This window comes from Salmo trutta, chromosome 27 (assembly GCF_901001165.1).
Source record: "Salmo trutta chromosome 27, fSalTru1.1, whole genome shotgun sequence".
In the NCBI taxonomy this organism is placed as follows: Eukaryota; Metazoa; Chordata; class Actinopteri; order Salmoniformes; family Salmonidae; genus Salmo; species Salmo trutta.
The window spans coordinates 16,462,621-16,487,883 of NC_042983.1; the positions used below are offsets into that span (position 1 = coordinate 16,462,621).

The window sequence follows — 25,263 nt, forward strand, 5'->3', positions numbered from 1 at the left end:
CTAATGTGTTTAGACTGGACATGTGCTCCTGTCTATACAGTACATATGGAGTACAGCAGTCCCTGTTTGTCTGTCCTTGCTCAGCTCGCCTCTCTTTGTCCTCTGTGATGTTGTCGGTCTCTCTCCTCACCGTCTCTCGGTCCACAAGTGTGCACACGCCTTTGTCTGAGAGATCTGCCAAGAATAACATCAAAGTTGGCCAATCCCGGTCGAGAGAGAGAGCCCTCGCAACGCAGGCCTCTCTCGCCCCACCCTAGAGTTCTGTCTGACTCCACTGTGCTTAATAAGCACCCCGACCACATACAGCACAGTACCAGAGCCGTCTCTCTCTGTCAACCCAAAACACCACTGGAACCACAGGCTCATTTACGTCATCCCTTTGACTTTAGTTAGAGCCTCACCTTATTGCCCATCAAAGTACTGCTCTGCGGTCAGGAGGTCCCTACAGCAGTGTGTGTGTGTGTGTTGTAATGCGAACTCTTTTCATTTAGCTTTATGTGTATTCCTTGATGACATTTTATACTGCAGCAATGAGCTGGACTAAGTGTTCCAGGCAGCTGAGGCAATAATTGGCGAGGGAGGGGAGGGGCCCTCCATTACTCAGGTACTCAGAGGGACCTTTGCTCTGCTGAAAGCTGAGACACACAGACAAACAGGGCTAGCCATGTCTCACCCTAATGTAATAAAGTCACTGTGCTGTTGACACACACACAGCTCAGGACCAGAGGGGATTTGGTCATGATCATGGATATGAGTAATCATGATCTCATAGGAAGAGTTGAAATAAAGAATAAGGAAGGTTGAACAGAGACTGAACAGTTTGTGCTTCTTGTTGTTCCTTTCTGTAGCTGTGTGAATATGGAGTGTCATGTTTCATTGGCTGTGGGTGTTAAACAGGCCTGTGTTATGTCTTCTTCTCCAGGTGCGGGAGATCCTGGGCCGCTGCTCCTGCCCCGCCCAGTTCCCAATGACCAAGGTGTCTGAGGGGAAGTACAAAGTGGGAGACTCCAGCGCTCTGATCTTCATACGGGTATGAACTGACCATTAACCTTTACCCCATCTACTTATCCAGACTATAAGAGTCAACAACCATCCTTAAGTCGTGTGTGTATATATATATATACACATACATATATACACACACACACATACATACATATACACACACATACACACACACACACACACACACACACACACACACACATATTTGTATTTATGAGGGATCCCCATTAGCTGCTGCCAAGGCAAGATTAAGGGAATTACATCACAAAACAATTAAAATAGTGTATTCGGAAAGTATGCAGACCCCTTGAGTTTTTCACATTTTGTTCTGTTACAGCCTCATTCTAAAATTGATTACAAATAAATAAATCCTCAATCTACATACAATACCCCAAAATGACAAAGCAAAAACAGGTTTTTAGAAATGTTTGCAAATGTATAATTTTTTTTTGAAATATCACATTTACATAAGTATTCAGACCCTTTACTCAGTACTTTGTTGAAGCCCCTTTGGCAGCGATTACAGCCTTGAGTCTTCTTGGCTATGATGCTACAAGCTTGGCACACCTGTATTTGGGGAGTTTCTCCCATTCTTCTCTGCAGATCCTCTCAAGCTCTGTCAGGTTGGATGGGAAGCGTTGCTGCACAGCTATTTTCAGGTCTCTCCAGAGATGTTCGATGGGGTTCGGGCTCTGGCTGGGACACTCAAGGACATTCAGAGACTTGTCCCAAAGCCACTCTTGCGGTGTCTTGGCTGTGTGCTTAAGGTCATTGTCCTGTTGGAAGGCGAACCTTCGCCCCAGTCTGAGGTCCTGAGTGCTCTGGAGCAGATTTTCATCAAGGATCTCTCTGTACTTTGCTCCTGACTAGTCTCCCTGCCACTGAAAAACATCCCCACAGCATGATGCTGCCACCACCATACTTCATCGTCGGGATGACGCCAGGTTTCCTCCAGGTGTGATGCTTGGCATTCAGGTCATCATATGAGAGAATCTTGTTTCTCATGGTCTGAGAGTCTTTTAGGTGCCTTTTAGCAAATTCCAAGTGGGCTGTCGTGCCTTTTACTGAGGATTGGCTTCCGTCTGGCCCCTGTACCATCAAGGCCTGATTGGTGGAGTGCTGCAGAGATGGTTGCCCTTTTGGAAGGTTGTCCCATCTCCACAGAGGAACTCTGGAGCTCTGTCAGAGTGACCATCGGTTCTTGGTCACCTCCCTGACCAAGGCCCTTCTTCCCCGATTGCTCAGTTTGGTTGGGCGGCCAGTTCTAAGAAGAGTCTTTGTGGTTCCAAACTTCTTCCATTTAAGAATGATGGACGCCACTGTGTTCTTGGGGACCTTCAATGCTGCAGAAAGGTGTTGGTACCCTTCCCCAGATCTGTGCCTCGACACAATCCTGTCTTGGAGCTCTACGGACAATTCCTTCGACCTCATTTCTTGGTTTTTGCTCTGACATGCACTGTCAACTGTGGGACCTTATATAGACAGGCGTGTGCCTTTCCAAATCATGTCCAATCAATTTAATTTACCACAGGTTGATAGGATATGATATGTTGCCACGACTGTCATGTTGCATTTCCGTTCCAAAGCCCTTGCTTGGAAGTGTACTTCGTCAGACTGCCAAGAACCTTGCCCTCATGCAGGCCAAGTTGGCGAGACACGGTAGTAATAACACCAAAGGCCTTGTTGATCTCTGCACCAGACAGGATGCTCTTGCCAGCATACTTGGTGTCCAACATGTATGCTGCGGCGTGTATGGGCTTCAGGCAGAAGTCTTCATGCTATTTGATGTATTTCAGAACTGCAGTTTCTTCTGCTTGGAGCAACAGTGAAGTGGGCAGGGCAGTACGGATTTCTTCTCTTACATCTGCAAGCAGAGTCTTAACATCAGACAGGATGACATTGTCTCCCTCAATCCGTACAATGGCTACTGCTATAGGTTTCAGGAGTTTCAGGCTGCTTACCACTATCCCAACATACATCATCCAGGAGGATCCTCTTGATAGGGCTGCCCTTATCGGCAGACTGTGATATGGCCATTTCTTGGAGAGACTCCTTCCCCTCCAGCAGACTGTCAAACATGACAACATCACCCCAATGGGTGTTGCTGGGAAGCTTCAATGCGGTGCTTTTATTCTTCTCACTTTGCTTGGTGTAGATTGCTGCTATAACTTGATGACCCTTCACATACCTACTCATTTCCTTGGCTCTCTTGTAGAGGATATCCATTGTTTTCAGTGCCATGATGTCCTTGAGGAGCAGATTCAATGCATTAGCAGCACAGCCAATGGGTGTGATGTGAGGGTAGGACTCCTCCACTTTAGACCAAGCAGCCTTCATGTTCACAGAATTGTCTGTCACCAGTGCAAATACCTTATGTGGTCCAAGGTCATTGATAACTGCCTTCAGCTCATCTGCAATGTAGAGACCGGTGTGTCCGTTGTCCCTTGTGTCTTTGCAGAATACTGGTTGAGGGGTGGAGATGTAGTTAATTATTCCTTGCCCACGAACATTCAACACCCATCAGAGATGATTGCAATACAGTCTGCTTTCTCTATGATTTGCTTGACCTTCACTTGAACTTTGTTGAACTCTGCATCCAGCAAATGAGTAGATAAAGCATGTCTGGTTGGAGGGGTGTATGCTGGGTGAAGAACATTCAGAAATCTCTTCCAATACACATTGCCTGTGAGCACCAGACGTGAACCAGTTGCATACACAGCTCGAGCAAGACATTCATCAGCATTTCTTTGACTACGTTCCTCCATTGAGTCAACAAACACTTCTGATTCCAGGAGGACCATGAGCTGTTGCTATCGATAAGGTGTCTGATTCATAATTTTCACCTCGAATAGAAGTAGAGGGACTTTTGTCAGAGGTTGTTTGTTGTGAGCGCTGAGGGAACTTTATGCACTTGGCCCGATGATTCTGTATCAAAGTTGCATTCTTAAAATATGATTTGGCACAGTATTTGCAAATGTACCCAGCTTTTCCTTCTACATTAGCTGCAGTGAAATGTCTCCACACATCTTTCCTGTAAAGATTAGAAATGTTTAAAAAAAATAATTCCATGTACAGATAAATAGTTAAGCAGTTAGATTAAACAACTCCTTTGTAAGATACATGTTTTAAAATGAAACATGTATGGAAACAGGTGAATTAACACTCAGTTAGCAGGCTTAAGCAAGCTAAAACTCACATGGTAGCAAAACTAACTAGCAGAAATTGTTAAGTTAGAAATGATTTAAACACACATTGCTGTAGGCTACCATTTTCTAGTTAACAGAAAATCATGTATGTCATATAAAATATATTTACCCAACCCAGTATTGTAATCAAAACTTACCAGAAAGCATGTAGTGCTCAGACAGTGTAGTAGTGTGGGTTCAATAGCGTCTCATTAGTGTGCAAGATCTTGAGAATCAGCTGTACATGTGATGGAAGAATGCACTGCGCATGCAGAGGGTTGCAATTCCATTGAATTGGAGATAGTTTAACCAAAATATGCCACAAGACCTAGAATTGCCTTGTGTATCCCCAAAAAATGTTCACTGTTAAAAGCTAACTTTTTTGATGAATTTAAGCAAAATTCCCCAAATTCCCAGGCATAACTTCCCGGAAAGTTTCTGACCCATTCCAACCCTAGCCGTAAAACCAAGTGGTCACATATCGTTCTGGGTTCCACTGCGCAAGAGTAGAGAGGGGGTCCGTGGAGTTTTATGAGCATCAAGGCAGACACACAGTGAATTTATACTGAATAAAAATAACCCAACATGCAACAATTTCAAAAATTTTACTGAGTTACAGTTCATATAAGGAAATCAGTCAATTGAAATACATTCATTAGGCCCTAATCTATGGTTTTGACATGACTTGGGAGCCAGTCCCACCCACTACAGAGCCAGGCCCAGCCAATCAGAATGAGTTTTTCCCCACAAAAGGGCTTTAATACAGACAGAAACACTCCTCAGTTTCATCAGCTGTCCAGGTGGCTGGTCTCAGATGATCCCGCAGGTGAAGAAGCCGGATGTAGAGGTCCTGGGCTGGTGTGGTTACACGTGGTCTGCGGTTGTGAGGCCGGTTGGGCATACTGCCAAATTCTCTAAAATGAAGTTGGAGGTGTTTTATGGTAGAGAAATGAACATTAAATTCTCTGGCAACAGCTCTGGTGGACATTCCTGCAGTCAGCATGCCAATTGCACACTCCTTCAAAACAGGATGTCTGTGGCATTGTGTTGTGTGACAAAACTGCACTTTTTAGAGTGGCTTTTTATTGCCCCCAGCACAAGGTGCACCTGTGTAATGATCGTGCTGTTTAAAAAGCTTCTTGATATGCCAAACCTGTCAGATGGATGGATTATCTTGGCAAAGGAGAGATGCTCACTAATAGGGATATAAACAAATGAGTAAAACATTTTACATAAATAAGCTTTTTGTGCATATGGGACATTTCAGGGATCTTTTTTTTCAGCTCCTGAAACATGGGACCAACACTTTACATGTTGCATTTCATATAGGTTTTCGGTATTGATTTTTTTCCCCTTACATTCTGATATGCCAGAGTGGTCAAGCCTCCGACAAGCCTCTGCAGTGCACACACACGTAGCCTATAGTTCATCATTCTCGTCACCGCTAAAGAGAAGACAGAAAAGAACCCACCATTTACCTCCCTCTAGGCTGCTGTAACCTAAATAGTTATTTGGCCTGTCATTCTATTGTTTTTCATGAAATTGTGGTAATTAAATCATTTATTCAGAATTTAGCAGAATGTATTTTTTCCAGAAATATTTTTACCAGCTCCGTGCATTGTCAAATTGAAAAAGGTGAGGGAGTACCGCTCCTCCGGGCTCCGGCATCACTACACCCTTGGTCATGGCTCACATCAACATCATCACAGATACTCTGGACCCACTCAATTTGCATACCGTCCCAACAGATCCACCGATGACGCAATCTCTCTTCCACACTGCCCTCTCCCAACTGGACAAGAGAATCACCTATGTGAGAATGCTATTTATTGACTATAGCCCAGCGTTCAACACCATAGTGCCCAAAAAGCTCATCACTAAGCTAAGGACCCTGGCACTGAACAGCTCCCTCTGCAACTGAATCCTGGGCTTCCTGACAGGCCACCCCCAGGTGGTGAGGGTAGATAACACATCCGCCACGCTGAACCTCAACACTGGGGCCCCTCAGGGGTGCGTGCGTCGTCCCCTCCTATGCTCCCGGTTCACCCACGACTGCGTGGCTGTGCACAACTCCAAGTTCGCTGACGACACGTCAGTGTTTGGCCTGATCACGGACAATGATGAGACTATAGGGAGGAGGTCAGTTGACATGGCAGTGTGGTACCAGGACAAACCTCTCCCTCCATGTCAGCAAGACAAAGGTTTTTGTAGACTACAGGAAACGGAGTGCCGAGCATGCCCCCATCCACATCAACAGATCTGTAGTGGAGCGTGTGGAGAGCTTCCTCGGTGTCCACACCACTAAGGAATTATCGTGGTCCACACAACAACACAATCGTGAAGAAGGCACGACAATGCCTCTTCCCCCTCAAGAGGCTGAAAAGTTTTACAGCTGCACCATTGAGAGCATCTTGACTGGGTGTATCACCGCTTGGTATGACAATTGCTTTGCATCCAACCACAAGGTGCTACAGCGGGTAGTGCGTACGGCCCAGTACATCACTGGGGCCGAGCTCCCTGCCATCCAGGACCTCTATACCAGGCGGTGCCAGAGGAAGGCCCTATAATTGTCAAAGACTCTAGCCACCCAAGTGATAGCAGAGAGAACAGTCTAGCACAGCCACAATTCATCCCAAAGGTGTTCAATGGGGTTGAGGTCAGGGCTCTGTGCAGGTCAGTCAAGTTATTCCACGCGATCTCAACAAACCATTTCTGTATGGGCCTCGCTTTGTGCACGGGGGCATTGTCATGCTGAAACAGGAAAGGGCCTTCCCCAAACTGTTGCCACAAAGTTGGAAGCACAGAATCATCTACAATCTCATTGTATGCTGTAGTGTTAAGATGTACCTTCTCTGGAATTAAGGGGCCTAGCCCAAACCATGAAAAACAGGCCCAGATAATTATTCCTCCTCCAAACTTTACAGTTGGCACTATGCATTGGAGCAGGTAGGGTTCTCCTGTCATCAGCCAAACCCAGATTCGTCTGTCGGACTGCCAAATGGTGAAGCATGATTCATCACTCCAGAGAATTAGTTTCCACTGCTCCAGAATCCAATGGCGGCAAGCTTCACACCACTCCTAGGCTTGTGTGCGGCTGCTCGGCCATGGAAAGTCATTTAATGAAGCTCCCAACAAACTGATGTTGCTTCCAGAGGCAGTTTGGAACTGGGTAGGGAGTGTTGCCGAGGACTGACAATTTTTATGCGCTACGCACTTCAGCGGTCCCATTCTGTAAACTTGTGTGGCCTACCACTTCGTGCCTGAGACATTGTTGCTCCTAGACGTTTCCACTTCCCAATAACAGCACTTACAGTTGACCGGGGCTGCTCTAGCAGGGCAGACATGTGATGAACTGCCTTGGAAAGGTGGCATCCTATGATGTGCCACGATGAAAGTCAGAGCTCTTCAGTCAGGCCATTCTACTGACTGTCTATGGAGATTTCATGGCAGTGTGCTCGATTTTATGCACCCGTCAGCAACGGGCATAGCTGAAATAGCTGAATCCACTAATCTGAAAGGGGTGTCAACATACACAAAAGTATCTGCATTGACCCTTTGACTCATCACATACGCTGCTGCTACTGTTTATTACCTATCCGGTTGCCTAGTCACTTTATCCCTACCTATATGTACTCATCTACCTCGTACCCCTGCACATCGACTCTGTGGTACACCATGCATATAGCCAAATTATTGTTACTCATTGTGTATTTATTCCTCAAGTCATTTGTTCTACTATTTAAATTTTTTCTCTGCATTGTTGGGAGGGAAGTAAGTAAGTTTGGGCTAGTAAGTAAGCATTTCACTGTTAGTCTACACCTGTTGTTTACGCAGCATGTGACAAATAGCATTGGATTGGATTTGATATTGATTTTAACATGTCAATACCTCACAAAACAAGTAGTGATGCAATCAGTCAATCTCTCTACTTTAAGGTTGGGGGAGATTGACATGCATGTTATTGATGCTAGCTCTCCATGTACATTTAAGGGCCAGCCGTTCTGCTCTGTTCTGGGCCAACTGTCATTTGCCTATGTCCCTCTGTGTGGCGCTTGAACATATGACTGGGCAGTAGTACAGATGCGACAAAACTAGGGCCTGCAGGACTTTTGTTTATAGCGACGTCAAGGAAGCAGAGCAGCACTTTATTACAGACAGACCTCTTCCAATCTAGCTACCGTTTTATCAATATGTTCTGTACCATGACAGTTTACAATCTATGGTTACACCAAGCAGTTTATTCTGCTCAACTTGCTCAATTTCCACATTTAATGACAATTTGACAGTTTAGTGAATGATTTGTCCCAAATGCAATGCATTTAGTTTCTGAAATATTTAGGATGAGCTTGTTACATGCCACTGATTCTAAAACTGACTGCAGCTCATTGTTAAGTCTTTCAGTGACTTGCTGTGATAGCTGACGTGATTATGTTGAGTCATGTGTAGGCCAGTGACAAAAAAACAACTAAATTTAATCAATTTTAAATTCAGGCTGTAACACAAGTCGAGGGGTATGAATACTTTCTGAAAGCCCTGTGCAAAGACATCAATAGGATATCACTCAGTGCCAGTTAGGCTTGCAAAATTCTGGGAATTTTCAATAAATTCAATGGTTTTCCAGAAATCTGATTCTGGAAACCGCCAACCCGGATTTCGGGAAAACCAGGGAATTCACCACAGCTGCCCTGGGGTATGCCTAATTAGCTGGATTATGTTGGAGAGGCTTCCATTAAAGAACACCATCTGTGATCTGTTAGACAGGTAACTCTCGATCCACGACATAGCAGAGGATATAAAGCCATAACACATGTTTTTATCAGCAGCAAATTATGATCGATAATGTCAAAAGCTGCATGGAAGTCTAACAAAACAGCGCCCACAATCTTATACATTTCTTTCAGCCAATCAGTCATTTTTATAAGTACCGTACATGTTGAGTGCCCTTCTCTTGTCAATTTGTTTACTGCGAAATCTGGCCAAACATTTTTTTCCAAAAGTTTACTAAGGGTTGGCACCAGGCTGATTGTTTGAGACAGTAAAGGGTGCTTTGTTATTCTTGAGTATTGAAATGACTTTTGCTTCCCTACAGGCCTGTGTGTGTGTGGATGTGCATGTAGGCATGAGTATGTCTTAAACCTGCACTCTTAGAAAAATGTGTTATTTGTCTGACCCCATAGGAGAACCCTTTTTGGTTCCAAGTATAACTCTTTGGGTTCCATGTAGAACCCTCTTTGGAAAGGGTTCTACCTGGAACCCAAAAGGGTTCTCCTATGGTGACAGCAGCAGAACCCTTTTGGTTCTAGATCAGTGGCGGTTGGAGCTATAGGATGACGGGCTCATTGTACTGTCTACAATGGAATAAATGGAACGGTATCAAACATATGGAAACCACGTTTCACTCCTTTCCATAAATGCTTTCCAGCCATTACAATGAGACCATCCTCCTATAGCTCCTCCCACCAGCCTCCACTGCTCTAGATAGCACATTTTTTCCCCTATGAGTCTATGGATGCATTAGTAAACTATGGATTGAACTGGTTAACCATAGTATTGAAGTTACACCTTTACACAGTCCAAAAGTTCATAGGTTTGGTGTGTTTTTCACAGCTCATGGATATGGTTTTGGATTGCTCTAAAATGATCACTTAGATTGGGTTACAGTTTAAAATGGAACAGTTAATATTTTTGCATAGATGCAAATATTATGCCCTGGAGCAATTTCCTTTTGACTGTCAGATGTTCATATGCTGTTTTCATGGCTGCTTACACTGTATTACAATGGGGGCAGGTAGCAAAACATGTTCCTACAAGGAAACCCAAAACGGGGTCAAACATCCGGTTGATGATTAAAGTCCCCCAAACTACAGCGATTTAACTCTCCACAGTCCACTCTGCATATTGTTTCCAATCTCCACTGATCTGACCTATTCCCAATGGTATGCTCTGCCTCTTAGTACCTCCCTACAGGCTGACCCAGACCTCCTCCCAAACAAGCTGGTCCAGCAAGACACAAATAGAGCTTTGGGTCATTTCCTGTGCAGGCCCTTATCTGGCCTGCTCGGCTGCTTGTTTCTGCAGGGCTGTGTGCCTCAGTCTGGGGCTCTGGGCCCTGCCTGGTATCACCACTGCAACTCTCTCGCCCCCTGCCATCAAAAAGGCAGTCTGCCTGATCGATTCAGTTTCACTTACCTCTGCCCAATTTATGGACTCAACGGATGCCATTCCAAATCGTATGTATTTCCAAGATGTCTGCCTTAATGCCTAAGGCTGTCAATATTGTCACTGTTGTATTAGGAAGCTTAGACTTGCCCATAGATTAAAATGGAGAATCATGTAGGTCCTTTAAAAGCAGTATGTATGTTTGGATTTATGGTATGCTGTTACACCCAATGATGTATATAAACCCTAAATTGCCGATTGCTGTGTTTTGGGCAATGAGAGGCTTTGAAGCCACCGGTCGGCCATATTGGCACTGCTCAGAAAAACAGTCCTCCATGGAGTTTTATAGTATTTCATTCAAATGTTTCAAGGACAAAATTACATGTATTTACATTTATTTAAATGTTTAGTTCACATAAGACAATGCAAAAGTATGCATTAAGGTGTCTATAATAGAATAAAACTTGGCAAAGACAAAATGTAGACATTAATAAATTAATTTCTAAGGCTTCCAAAATATATATTTTTAACCTTTCTGGCGCTGGCGTTCCGCTAGCGACCCACCTCGACAACATCCGGTGAAATTGCAGAGCGCCAAATTCAGATTAACTTCTTGTTAATCCAGCCACTGTGTCAGATTTCAAAGAGGCTTTACGGCGAAAGCATACCATGCGATTATCTGAGGACAGCGCCCCGCTTACAAAAGCATACAAACATTTAAGCCAAGTAGGAGTCACAAAAGTCAGAAATAGCGATAAAATTAATCACTTACCTTTGATGATCTTCATATGGTTGCAGTCACAAGAGTCCCTGTTACACAATAAATGTTCGTTTTGTTTGATAAAGTTCCTCTTTATGTCCCAAAAACTGTTTTGTTGGCGCATTTTGTTCAGTAATCCACTGGCTCAATGGCGGTCAAAACATGCAGACAAATACATCCTAATAGTACCGGTAAAGTTCATCGAAACATGTCAAACGATGTTTATAATTAATCCTCAGGTTGTCTAAATAATCGATAATATTTCAACCGAAAGGAAAAAGAATGAAGGGAGCGCAATCGGTCATGCGCACAAACAAGCTCTGCTTCATTCTACAGTCCACTTAGAAAATAGTCTCATTCTTCCTCATTTTTCAGAAAACAAGCCTGAAACAATGACTAAAGACTGTTGACAGCTAGTGGAAGCCATACGAACTGCAATCTTGGTCCTAACCCAATACATACTGTATAGACATTCAATTGAAAACTACACACATCAAAAATATCCCACTTCCTAGATGGATTTTCCTCAGGTTCTCACCTGCCATATCAGTTCTGGTATACTCAGACATTATTTTAACAGTTTTGGAAACTTTAGGAGTGTTTTCTATCCACAATATATGCATAACCTAGCTTCTGGGCCTGAGTAACAGGCAGTTTACTTTGGGCACGCTTCTCATCCAGATGTCGAAATACTGCCCCCAAGCCATAACAAGTTTTAAAGGGTGGAGGAGCAGCATGCTGTCACAGTCATGTCAGAATTAGACATTCATTCTCAAACATCAAATGATGAAGTTGTTCCAAACATCACATTTTCTAAGAGTTTAAGGTTAAGTTTAGGCATCATCTCAGAATTGTTAGGGTTAAGTTTAGGCAATAACCCCGAAATCTTAAGGTTAGGAATTAACTGACAACGGTTAAGGATAAACTTAAAACAAAAATAGTTTTTTTGCCTAATTTGAACATGCAACCTTTGGCACCAGAGGCAGATGCTTACATCCATCCCTGTTGCTCTAGCTAAACCGAAACCTAGTTTTTAAAACGTAACCTTTATTTAACTAGGCAAGTCAGTTAAGGACAAATTATTTACAATGACAGCCTAGGAACAGTAGGTTAACTGCCTTGAATGTAACAGCGCTTTCTGTTGCCCCTAGATGCCGGTTTACGCACCATGTCCCCGATGTCCTTAGACATAGATGGACATTGAATACTGACCTGTATCACAGGTGACCTGACTGGGGGGAATGCCAAGATGGAGGTGTGGTGGCTTCAAAACATCCCCTGTCAGTCAAAAATAAATACAGCATGGAAAGTATTGGTCACATGTTTATGAAAAAAATATAATAATCTGTATGCAATGTTGCGTTCCCTCCTCCAAGAGGTGTACGTAACACCCTGCTACACTCAACTTCCTGTGGAGTGAAAGAGGTATGTGACTGTAGGTGCGGGTAAGGATGAGAGGTAGAGAAAATGACCATTTATAGGGAATTTATTCTTCCTTCACACGGTAATTTGGGGAAAAGAGGCTGGACAGAACCAAAGCAAAGGAAGTAAAAGTTAAGAGCCCCCTCTCCTACCTACCTACCCACTACTTACTTATTCTTAATGCCACCTGGCGCACTAACCAAAATACAGGGGGTGGTCCACCCAAGTCTTACCTAGTGTGCAAAGACAGAGTACATACTACGGGTATATGCATGCCCGCAGGCCGCTTGCCTAAACACTCCCAAGGTGCCTTCCCCTTCCCCCCCTGGGAACAAAAACAGAATAATTACTAACCTAAAGTGAACAATTTCAATAATCAAAAACAGTCTTTTTGACATAAACATACCTCTGCAGGACCGGCTACAAAATACTTTACAACAAATTATACAGACACACAACATACAAAGAAGCTCTCCCTACCTCAAAGGAACCCTGGCTTTTCAAGCTGCAGAAGGCGTTTGTAATTGCAGACAGCAGTATCCCCTGACGAGAGGGCGGGGTCAGAGCTCCAATCTGCAATGGGGCCGACCAATCAGCTGCTTTGGACTTCAGGAAGCCATTTTCTGAAATACACACATTCAAACACATACAAACCCAAAACAACACAGAAACTGGGGAACGTAACATGCACAAAAAGCTTATTTCTCTCAAATGTGCACAAATTTGTTTACATCCCTGTTAGTGAGCATTTCTACTTTGCCAAAATAATCCATCCACCTGAAAGGTATGGCATACCAAGAAGCTGATTAACTTCTATGGGCTAGGTGGGACCACCTGCGGGACACAGCCAGTGAAATATCAGGGCGGCAAATTCAAAAACAACAAAATGTCATAATTCAACTTTCTCAAACATATGACTATTTTACACCATTTTAAAGATACACGTCTCCTTGATGTAACCCCATTGTCCGATTTCAAAAAGGCTTTACCGCGAAAGCAAAACATTAGATTATGTTAGGAGAGTACATAGACGAAAATAATCACACAGCCATTTTCCAAGCAAGGACATGTGTCAATAAAACCCAAAACACAGCGAAATGAAGCACTAACCTTTGACGATCTTCATCAGATGACACTCCTAGGACATTATGTTACACAATACATGTATGTTTTGTTCGATAAAGTTCATATTTATATCCAAAAACAGCATTTTACATTGGCGCGTGATGTTCAGAAAATATTTTGCCTCCAATACTGCCGGTGAATCAGCACAACAATTTACAAAAATACTCATCATAGACGTTGATAAAATATTAAACTGTTATTCAAAGAATTATAGATGAACATCTCCTTTATGCAACCGCTGTAACAGATTTCAAAAAAGCTTCACGGGGAAAGCACACTTTGCAATAATCTGAGTACTGTGCTCAGAAAAATACACCAGGCAATACAGATACCCGCCATTTTGGAGTCATCTAAAATCATAAATAGCATTAGAAATATTCACTTACCTTTGATGATCTTCATCAGAAGGCACTTCCAGGAATCCCAGGTCCACAATAAATGTTTTTTTGTTCGATAAAGTCCATAATTTATGTCCAAATAACTCCTTGTTGTTTGCGCGTTCAGTAAGCTACTCCAAATGTAGGAAGCGCGCCGAAAATTTCACGACAAAAAGTTATATTTACGTTCGTTGAAACATGTCAAACGTTGTAAAACATCAATTTTTAGGGCCTTTTTAACGTAAAACTTCAGTAATATTCCAACCGGACGATTCCATGGTCTTGAAAAACGTTATGGAACACAGCTACCTCCTCACGTGAACGCGCGTAATTGTGGCCTGTCATTCTCTCGGTCATCAGACTCCAGGAGGTCTTGTTCGCTCTCTGTTGACTGCAAAAGCCTGAAACACGTTCTAAAGACTGTTGACATCTAGTGGAAGCCTTAGGAAGTGCAAATTGAACCCTAAGTCACTGTATACTGAATAGGCCCAGTCTTGAAAAACTACAATCCACTTCCTGGTTGGATTTTTTCTCAGGTTTTTGCCTGCCATATGAGTTCTGTTATATTCACAGACACCATTCAAACAGTTTTAGAAACTTCAGAGTGTTTTCTATCCAAATCTACATAATCTGCATATTCTAGTTTCTGAGCCAGAGTAGTAACCTGTTTAAATTGGGTACGTTTTTCATCCGGCCGTGAAAATACTGCCCCCTAGCCCAGACAGGTTAAACAGCATGATCATTACACGGGTGCATCTTGTGCTGGGGACAATTAAAGGCCACTAAAATGTGCAGTTTTGTCACACAACACAGTAGATGTCTTAAGTTTTGGCATGCTGACTGCAAGAATGCCAACCAGAACTGTTGCCAGAGAATTAAATGTTAATTTCCTTACCATAAGCTGCCTCGAACGTAGTTTTTGAGAATTTGGAAGTGCATCCAGCCGGCCTCACAACCGCAGACCATGTGTAACCACGCCAGCCCAGGACCTCCACATCTGGATTCTTCACCTGTGGGATTGCTGATGAGTATTTCTGTCTATAATAATAAAGCCCTTTTGTGGCAAAAAACTCATTCTGATTGGGTGGGCTTGGCTGCCAAGTGGGTGGGCCTATGCCCTCCATAGATTAAGGCCTAATGAATTTATTTCAATTGACTGGTTTCGAGGCTTTCATCGAATCACTGCCCCTGCTCACATCCCTACAGGTCTCTGAGAGGATGTGTGTGGTGGATGTTCTATCCTCCAAGACCTACACTGATGGAGAACAGATTATAGCGCAGGGGGCCACAGCTAACTGTTTCTACATAGTAGAATCTGGTCAGGTACAAATAACAATGAATACGAGCAAGTTGAAAAAGGAGGAGGGAGAAGGGGTGGAAGAGGAGGTAGAGATTGCCATGTGCACCAGGGGACAGTACTTTGGAGAGCTGGCTCTGGTCACCAACGAGCCCCGGGCTGCTTCAGCGTACGCTGTAGGAAACGTCAAGTGTCTAGTGATGGACGTGCAGACGTTTGAGCGTTTGCTGGGCCCCTGCATGGACATCATGAAGAGGAACGTCGTCAACTACGACGAGCAGCTGGCCGCGCTGTTCAGAAGTAACACTGGCATTCACGACAACGACACCGCGTGATAGAATACACTCGGCAAAGACAGCTGAGACATGATGTTTTTTATAACAAGGGACTCCTAGACTCTCCTGAGGGGCCAAATACCCCTGGTACTGATCTGCTTTATTATCAGTCTGCTTTAACACACATCACCCACTATGTTAATATTACAGTATTAGCAATCAGACCATTTTAGATAGAGGTTTGTTCATACTGCAAACTCATACTTCATATGAGATGAATCCCATTTGTATAGTTTTAGTATTTTGTATGATACATGAACATAGTGACCTTTAGATTCATTCCTGGCCTTATATCCAAATGGTACATATTAAGACACACTCCTATCAGGTTTGTCTAATAGATGAAGTACGTGTGGCTCAGTTGGTAGAGCATGGTGTTTGCAACGCCAGGGTTGTGGGTTCGATTCCCACGGGGGACCAGTATGGAGAAAAAAATGTATGAAATGTATGCATTCACTACTGTAAGTCGCTCTGGATAAGAGCGTCTGCTAAATGACTAAAATGAAATTGTTGCATTTATATTTTTGTTCAGTATATAAATCATTGGTTACACCTCAGTGAGACGTTTCTGTTAAGTTTCTTAAAGCTTGTATGACTGACTTTGTTTTTAGAAATATCTTACTTGTGCAGTATGTTAAACCTAAGTGTAATGGCTGTTTTGGAAGCAGGTAATGTTAAAGTGTTATCTCGAGCGCAGCGGCTGCATTGGAATCATTAAAGTGTTCAAATTCAAAGTGTAGTGGATTTATAGCAGGTAAAGTGTTACACTCAAGTGTAGTATTGGCAGTGTGTTTGAAGCGTGCCTTTAGATTGTGTGTAGGGGAGCAGTTTCTCTGTCAGATTAACCCCCCTCAGCACCATCTCCGCCCTCTCTTACTGAGGAGGACAGTGATTATGCATATCCCCCAGCAGCCACTAGTTCAGCCTAGCCAACACGCTTCACTATTCATCTGCAGGGAGGAAGCTAGCCTGCTGGCAGCCACCATCAAGCCAACAGGCCCCATTCAGCTGCCAAAGCCTCACAATAAGCTCAGGCTAGAGGAGAGAGGGAGGAAGTGAGGGGGAAAAAGGGGGATAAATAAATGGAGGAGAGCGAATGGGGTGGACCCGCCCAGGGAGGTCACCCCTGTACAAGTGAGGGGTGCTTTGAGTTGTGGTACAGCGTCAGACGAGCCATGAGCTTAAAACTTCAATCTTGAATTGGGAGGGATTTGTTTTACTCCGCCCCCATTGCAATTACAAGTCATCTCTGTTCCCCATTGCCATAGAAACAGGAGTTGGTTCTCTAGAGTTGTGGAGAGTGGGATATCCCCCCCATCACTGATGGATTGGTTCAAAGATGGCTGCTGAGGCAGACAACTGGAGCATCACTGGTCCAGGGAATAAACTCATCCTTATCATGGTCCTCAGTTGGTCTAGGTCAGGCAGTGGACCAGCTATAGACAATAGGCCAGAAATAGAGAATTAGCTGTTTACCATCACGTGGGAACGGCTATGAATAAGACTAACCATCTCAGGACAGACAGTATAGTAAGTAGTAGTAGAGTAGCAGCAGTACCAGAGATAGAAAAGAAGAAGTAAGGCAGAGAAGGACAGCTGTTTTGCAGACAGACATTGTGTTGGCGGTGGTGGGCACGTTGGAAGAGCAGCAGAGGACGTGGTGGAGCAGGAGCAGCTGTCCTGTGGGTAGTGTCCTGTCCTGAGTTTGGGAAGCCATGTGTGGCCATGTGATTTGGTGCAGCCTGGCTCACTGCCAGCTCCAGCTCACACACGATACACCCTCGTGTCCTGGCCTGGCCGCAGAGACACGGGCACAGCCCCTAAATGAAACATGTGGCTGGCAGCAGTGATTACACAACCCAGAGAGGAGGCAGGCCGGCGTGGCTTTATCCACGGGACCATCACATCAGCCTAAATATACAGCCTCCCTCTCTGCTGTGAGGAACACGTCTGCCTGCAGGGGAAAGAGAGATAGATAGAGACACTATCTCTTCATACTCTGGGCTTATGTGCCTCAATGTGCAGAGCTCTCCTCTCTTTTCCTATCCCCCATTCTTCTCTCTCTCACCCTCCTCTCGTCTCTATAGCTGAAATCGTAGCAGAGAGGAGGGGAAGGATGAGATGTCACCCCCCCACTCTGAAAGCATGGGGAAGCCAGCTGACAGGGGAAGAGAGGAGAGAAAAGGAGAGTGTCTTTCATAGCAGTGTGCCTCTTATTGTTTTCCTCTCTCCTTTTAATTGTGTTGGCATGGCGATGAACAGTGGTCATAATGGCAGCAGCTGGGGGTCATGTGGGAGGAGGGAGGGGGCATTGGCACTAGCAGGAGTGCATCTGATGGGAGTGTTACCTAATTTTGGGGGCAGGGACTCAGGGCCAAGCGCTCAGCATGCTGCCCCACATGTAGGATTTACATATCTATTGACTTGATCTGCGGTCTGTGTGGTATCGCACCATGTCACTGGGTTTAAACATCACTTCAGTTTTTTAAACAGTGTGTGTGCTTTTGTGTGTATGTGTGTGCCCGAGTGGTTGTGTATGTGCACTTGGTTGTGTGTTTGTATGTGTGTGTGCACTAAGCTTCATAGTATCAACTCTCTCTCTCTAGTCTTCATTATGAGAGTGCATGTGTGAATGGATGCTATGTTTGTCATTGTTGTAACCTTGTCTCTCTCTCTCTCCTCAGGTCCTACGTACTCATGTGATGGTGCGTGTGGGCGGGGGATGGGACACGTTAGAACACTATCTGGACAAGCATGACCCCTGCCGCTGTGCCGCCTTCGGTGAGGTCACCTATTCCCAAACAACCAGCCCGTTACACTCTATAGTCACTGAGTTGTATTGTATTGTACAATATTGCATCTCATTCTCAGTCTGTATGGGGCTCACAATTGGTTTACATAGTAGCCATTTGAGCAGGTTATGTGATATAACTCAGGTCAGGAGTGGTACACAAGTTTACACTAAGGTTTATGCAAACCTGGGATTATGTGATAGGTTCCTTTGACATAACTACAGTACATAGTGCTACTATAGTGTTACCATAGTTCTACTTACCATAGTGTTACCATAGTGCTACTATAGTGCTACCATAGTGCTAATATGGTCTTACCATAGTGGTAGTTACCATAGTTTTACCATAGTGCTACTATAGTGTTACTATAGCGCTATCATAGTGTTACCATAGTGTTACCATAGTGCTACCATAGTGTTACTTTCGTGTTACCATAGTGCTAACATGGTTGTACCATAGTGTTACCATAGTGTTACCATAGTGTTACCATAGTGCTACCATATTGTTAACATGGTTTTACCATAGTGCTACTTACCATAGTGCTACTATAGTGTTACCATAGTGCTACTATAGTGCTACCATAGTGCTACTATAGTGCTACCATAGTGCTAATATGGTTTTACCATAGTGCTACTATAGTTCTACCATAGTGCTATCATAGTATTACTATAGTGCTACCATAGTGCTACTATAGTGTTACCATAGTGCTACTATAGTTCTACCATAGTGCTATCATAGTATTACTATAGTGCTACCATAGTGTTACCATAGTGCTACCATAGTGTTACCATAGTGCTACCATAGTGTTACCATAGTGCTACCATAGTGTTACCATAGTGTTACCATAGTGCTACCATATTGTTAACATGGTTTTACCATAGTGCTACTTACCATAGTGCTACTATAGTGTTACCATAGTGCTACTATAGTGCTACCATAGTGCTACTATAGTGCTACCATAGTGCTAATATGGTTTTACCATAGTGCTACTATAGTGTTACCATAGTGTGCTAACATGGTTTTACCATAGTCCTACCATAATGCTAACATGCTTTTACCACAGTGTTAGTTACCATAGTGTTACCATAGTGCTACCATAGTGTTATCATAGTGTTACTATAGTGCTACCATAGTGCTAACATGGTTTTACCATAGTGCTACCATAGTGCTACCTACCATAGTGTTACCATAGTGTTACCATAGTGCTAACATGGTTGTCCCATAGTGTTACCATAGTGCTACTTACCATAGTGTTACCATAGTGAAACTAAGTGTTACTATAGTGCTACCATAGTGTTACCATAGTGCTACCATAGTATTACTATAGTGCTACCATAGTGTTACCATAGTGCTACCATAGTGTTACCATAGTGCTACCATATTGTTAACATGGTTTTACCATAGTGCTACTTACCATAGTGCTACTATAGTGTTACCATAGTGCTACTATAGTGCTACCATAGTGCTACCATAGTGCTAATATGGTTTTACCATAGTGCTAGTTACCATAGTGTTACTATGGTGCTATCATAGTGTTACCATAGTGTTACCATAGTGCTACTATAGTGTTACCATAGTGCTACTATAGTGTTACTATAGTGTTACCATAGTGCTAACATGGTTTTACCATAGTGCTACCATAATGCTAACATAGTTTTACCACAGTGCTAGTTACCATAGTGTTACCATAGTGCTACTATAGTGCTACCATAGTGTTACCATAGTGTTATCATAGTGTTACTATAGTGCTACCATGGTGCTAACATGGTTTTACCATAGTGCTACCATAGTGCTACCTACCATAGTGTTACCATAGTGCTAACATGGTTGTACCATAGTGCTACTATAGTGCTACCATAGTGTTATCATAGTGTTACTATAGTGCTACCATGGTGCTACCATGGTTTTACCATAGTGCTACCATAGTGCTACCTACCATAGTGTTACCATAGTGCTACCATAGTGTTACCATAGTGCTAACATGGTTGTACCATAGTGTTACCATAGTGCTACTTACCATAGTGTTACCATAGTGAAACTAAGTGTTACTATAGTGCTACCATGGTGCTAACATGGTTTTACCATAGTGCTACCATAGTGCTACCTACCATAGTGTTACCATAGTGCTACCATAGTATTACTATAGTGTTACCATAGTGCTACCATAGTGTTACCATAGTGCTACCATATTGTTAACATGGTTTTACCATAGTGCTACCATAGTGCTACTTACCATAGTGCTACTATAGTGTTACCATAGTGCTACTATAGTGCTACCATAGTGCTACCATAGTGCTACCATAGTGCTAATATGGTTTTACCATAGTGCTAGTTACCATAGTATTACTATAGTGCTATCATAGTGTTACCATAGTGTTACCGTAGTGCTACTTACCATAGTGTTACCATAGTGCTACTATAGTGTTACTATAGTGTTACCATAGTGCTAACATGGTTTTACCATAGTGCTACCATAATGCTAACATGGTTTTACCACAGTGCTAGTTACCATAGTGTTACCATAGTGTTACCATAGTGCTACCATAGTGTTACCATAGTGTTATCATAGTGTTACTATAGTGCTACCATGGTGCTAACATGGTTTTACCATAGTGCTACCATAGTGCTACCTACCATAGTGTTACCATAGTGCTACTATAGTGTTACTATAGTGTTAGCATAGTGTTACTATAGTGCTACTATAGTGCTACCATATTGCTAATATGGTTTTACCATAGTGCTACTTACCATAGTGCTACTATAGTGTTACCATAGTCCTACTATAGTGTTACCATAGTGCTACTATAGCGCTACCATAGTGCTACCATAGTGTAGAGGTCGACCGATTAATCGGAATGGCCGATTAATTAGGGCCGATTTCAAGTTTTCATAACAATCGGTAATCGGTATTTTTGGACACCGATTTGCCGAATTTAAAAAAAATATATACACCTTTGTTTAACTAGGCAGGTCAGTTAAGAACACATTCTTATTTTCAATGACGGCCTAGGAACGGTGGGTTAACTGACTTTTTCAGGGGCAGAATGACAGATTTTTACTTTGTCAGCTCGGGGATTCGTTTTTGCAACCTTCCGGTTACTAGTCCAACGCTCTAACCACCTGCCTCACTAGTTAACTACACATGGTTGATGATATTACTAGTTTATCTAGTGTGTCCTGCGTTGCATATAATCGATGCGGTGCCTGTTAATTTCTCATTGAATCACAGCCTACTTCGACAAACGGGTGATGATTAAACAAGTGCATTTGCGAAAAAAGCACTGTCGTTGCACCAATGTACCTAACCATAAACATCAATGCCTTTCTTTAAAATCAATACACAAGTATATATTTTTAAACCTGCATATTTAGTTAATATTGCCTGCTAACATGAATTTCTTATAACTAGGGAAATTGTGTCACTTCTCTTGCGTTCCGTGCAAGCAGTTAGGGTATATGCAGCAGTTTGGGCCGCCTGGCTCATTGCGAACTGTGTGAAGTCCATTTATTCCTAACAAAGGCCATAATTAATTATGACATAACATTGAAGGTTGTACAATGTAACAGCAATATTTAGACTTAGGGATGCCATCCGTTAGATAAAATACGGAACGTATTTCGAAATGATAGTTTCCGGATTCGACCATTTTAATGACCAAAGGCTCGTATTTCTATGTGTTATTATGTTATAATTAAGTCTATGATTTGATAGAGCAGTCAGACTGAGCGATGGTAGGCACCAGCAGGCTCGTAAGCATTCATTCAAACAGCACTTTCGTGCGTTTGCCAGCAGCTCTTCGCAATGCTTCAAGTATTGTGTTGTTTATGACTTCAAGCCTATCAACTCCCGAGATTAGTCTGGTGTAACCGATGTGAAATGCCTAGCTAGTTAGCGGGGTGCGCGCTAATAGAGTTTCAAACGTCACTCGCTCTGAGACTTGGAGTAGTTGTTCCCCTTGCTCTGCATGGGTAACGCTGCTTCGAGGGTGGCTGTTGTCGATGTGTTCCTGGTTCGAGCCCAGGTAGGAGCGAGGGGAGGGATGGAAGCTATACTGTTACACTGGCAATACAAAAGTGCCTATAAGAACATCCAATAGTCAAAGGTATATGAAATACAAATCGTATAGAGAGAAATAGTCCTATAATTCCTATAATAACTACAACCTAAAACTTCTTACCTGGGAATATTGAAGACTCATGTTAAAAGGAACCACCAGCTTTCATATGTTCTCATGTTCTGAGCAAGGAACTTATACGTTAGCTTTTTTACATGGCACATATTGCACTTTTACTTTCTTCTCCAACACTTTGTTTTTGCATTATTTAAACCAAATTGAACATGTTTCATTATTTATTTGAGGCTAAATTGATTTTATTGATGTATTATATTAAGTTAAAAAAAGTGTTCATTCAGTATTGTTGTAATTGTCATTATTACAAATAAAAAATAAATGTAAAAAAAGAATCGGTCGATTAATCGGTATCGGCTTTTTTGGTCCTCCAATAATCGGTATCGGCGGTGAAAAATCATAATCAGTCGTGCTACTATAGTGTTACCATAGTGCTAACATGGTTACTATAGTGCTACCATAGTGCTAACATGGTTTTACCATAATGCTACTATAGTGTTACCATAGTGCTACAATAGTGTTACCATAGTGCTACCATAGTGCTACTTACCATAGTGCTACCATAGTGCTACTATAGTATTACCATAGTGCTACTATAGTGTTACCATAGTGCTACAATAGTGTTACTATAGTGCTACTATAGTGTTACCATAGTGCTACCATAGTGTTACCATAGTGCTACTATAGTATTACCATAGTGCTACTATAGTGTTACCATAGTGCTACTATAGTGTTACCATAGTGCTACCATAGTGCTACTTACCATAGTGTTACCATAGTGCTACTATAGTATTACCATAGTGCTACTATATTGTTACCATAGTGCTACTATAGTGTTACGATAGTGCTACCATAGTGTTACCATGGTGCTACCATAGTGTTACCGCAGTGCTACTATATTGTTACCATAGTGCTACTATAGTGTTACCATAGTGCTACTATAGTGTTACCATAGTGCTAACATGGTTACTATAGTGCTACCATAGTGCTAACATGGTTTTACCATAGTGCTACTATAGTGTTACCATAGTGCTACCATAGTGCTACTTACCATAGTGTTACCATAGTGCTACTATAGTATTACCATAGTGCTACTATAGTGTTACCATAGTGCTACTATAATGTTACCATAGTGCTACTATAGTGTTACCATAGTGCTACCATGGTGCTACCATAGTGTTACCGCAGTGCTACTATAGTGTTGCCATAGTGCTACTTACCATAGTGTTACCATAGTGTTAATATAGTGCTGCCATAGTGTAACCATAGTGCTAACATGGTTTTACCATAGTGTTACCATAGTGCTACTTAGCCTGGTCTTACCATAGTCCTACCATATTGTTACCAAAGTGTTACTATAGTTTTACTATAGTGCTACCATAGTGCTAACATGGTTTTACCATAATGCTACTATATTGTTACCATAGTGCTACTATAGTGTTACCATAGTGTTACTGTAATGTTACTATAGTGCTACCATAGAGTTACCTTTTGTGCTACTATAGTGTTACTATAGTGCTACCATAGTGTTACCATAGTGCTAACATGGTTTTACCATAGTGCTAGTTACCATAGTGTTACCATAGTGCTACTATTTTTAAAATAATTTTCACCTTTATTTAACCAGGTAGGACAGTTGAGAACAAGTTCTCATTTACAACTGCGACCTGGCCAAACAAAGCAGTGCGACAAAAACAACAACACAGAGTTACACATGGGATAAACAAACATACAGTCAATAACAAAATAGAAAAATCTATATACAATGTGTGCAAATGTAGTAAGATTAGGGAGATAAGGCAATAAATTGGCCATAGTGGCGAAATAATTACTATTTAGCATTAACACTGGAGTGATAGAAGTGCAGATGATGATGTGCAAGTAGAGATACTGGGGTGCAAAAGAGCAATAAAATAATAATAAATAAATAAATAAATAACAACATGTGGATGAGGTAGTTGGGTGGGCTATTTACAGATGGGCTGTGTACAGGTGGAGTATAGTGTTACCATAGTGCTACCCTAGTGTTACCATAGTGCTAACATAGTTTTACCCTAGTGTTACCATAGTTTCACCATAGTGCTACCTTATTCAGGATCATGTCAATGGCCTGTTCAACCTCTCTTTCGTATCGTCTGAGATTCCCAAAGATTGGAAAGCAGCCGCGGTCATCCCCCTCTTCAAAGGGGGAGACACTCTAGACCCAAACTGCTACAGACCTATATCTATCCTACCCTGCCTTTCTAAGTTCTTCGAAAGCCAAGTTAACAAACAGATTACCGACCATTTCGAATCCTACCGTACCTTCTCCGCTATGCAATCGAGTTTCAGAGCTGGTCATGGGTGCACCTCAGCCACGCTCAAGATCCTAAACGATATCATAACCACCATCGATAAGAGATAATACTGTGCAGCCGTATTCATCGACCTGGCCAAGGCTTTCGACTCTGTCAATCACCACATTCTTATCGGCAGACTCAACAGCCTTGGTTTCTCAAATGATTGCCTCGCCTGGTTCACCAACTACTTCTCTGATAGAGTTCAGTGTGTAAAATCGGAGGGCCTGTTGTCCTCTGACCTCTGGCAGTCTCTATGGGTGTGCCACAGGGTTCAATTCTCGGGCCGACTCTCTTCTCTGTATATATCAATGATGTCGCTCTTGCTGCTGGCGATTAT

At 42.7% G+C, this 25,263-nt stretch overlaps 1 protein-coding gene across 2 annotated transcripts in view; it reads left to right on the top strand.

Annotated features, from left to right (window-relative positions):
- LOC115164444 (GAS2-like protein 1) overlaps window positions 1-25,263 on the top strand; it is a 43,890-nt gene that overhangs the window by 11,147 nt on the left and 7,480 nt on the right. For both annotated transcript variants that reach the window (XM_029716919.1, XM_029716920.1), the window contains exons 3-4: window positions 923-1,030; window positions 18,350-18,446. In XM_029716919.1, the coding sequence (XP_029572779.1) occupies window positions 923-1,030; window positions 18,350-18,446 (205 nt within the window). The remainder of the gene's footprint in view (window positions 1-922; window positions 1,031-18,349; window positions 18,447-25,263) is intronic.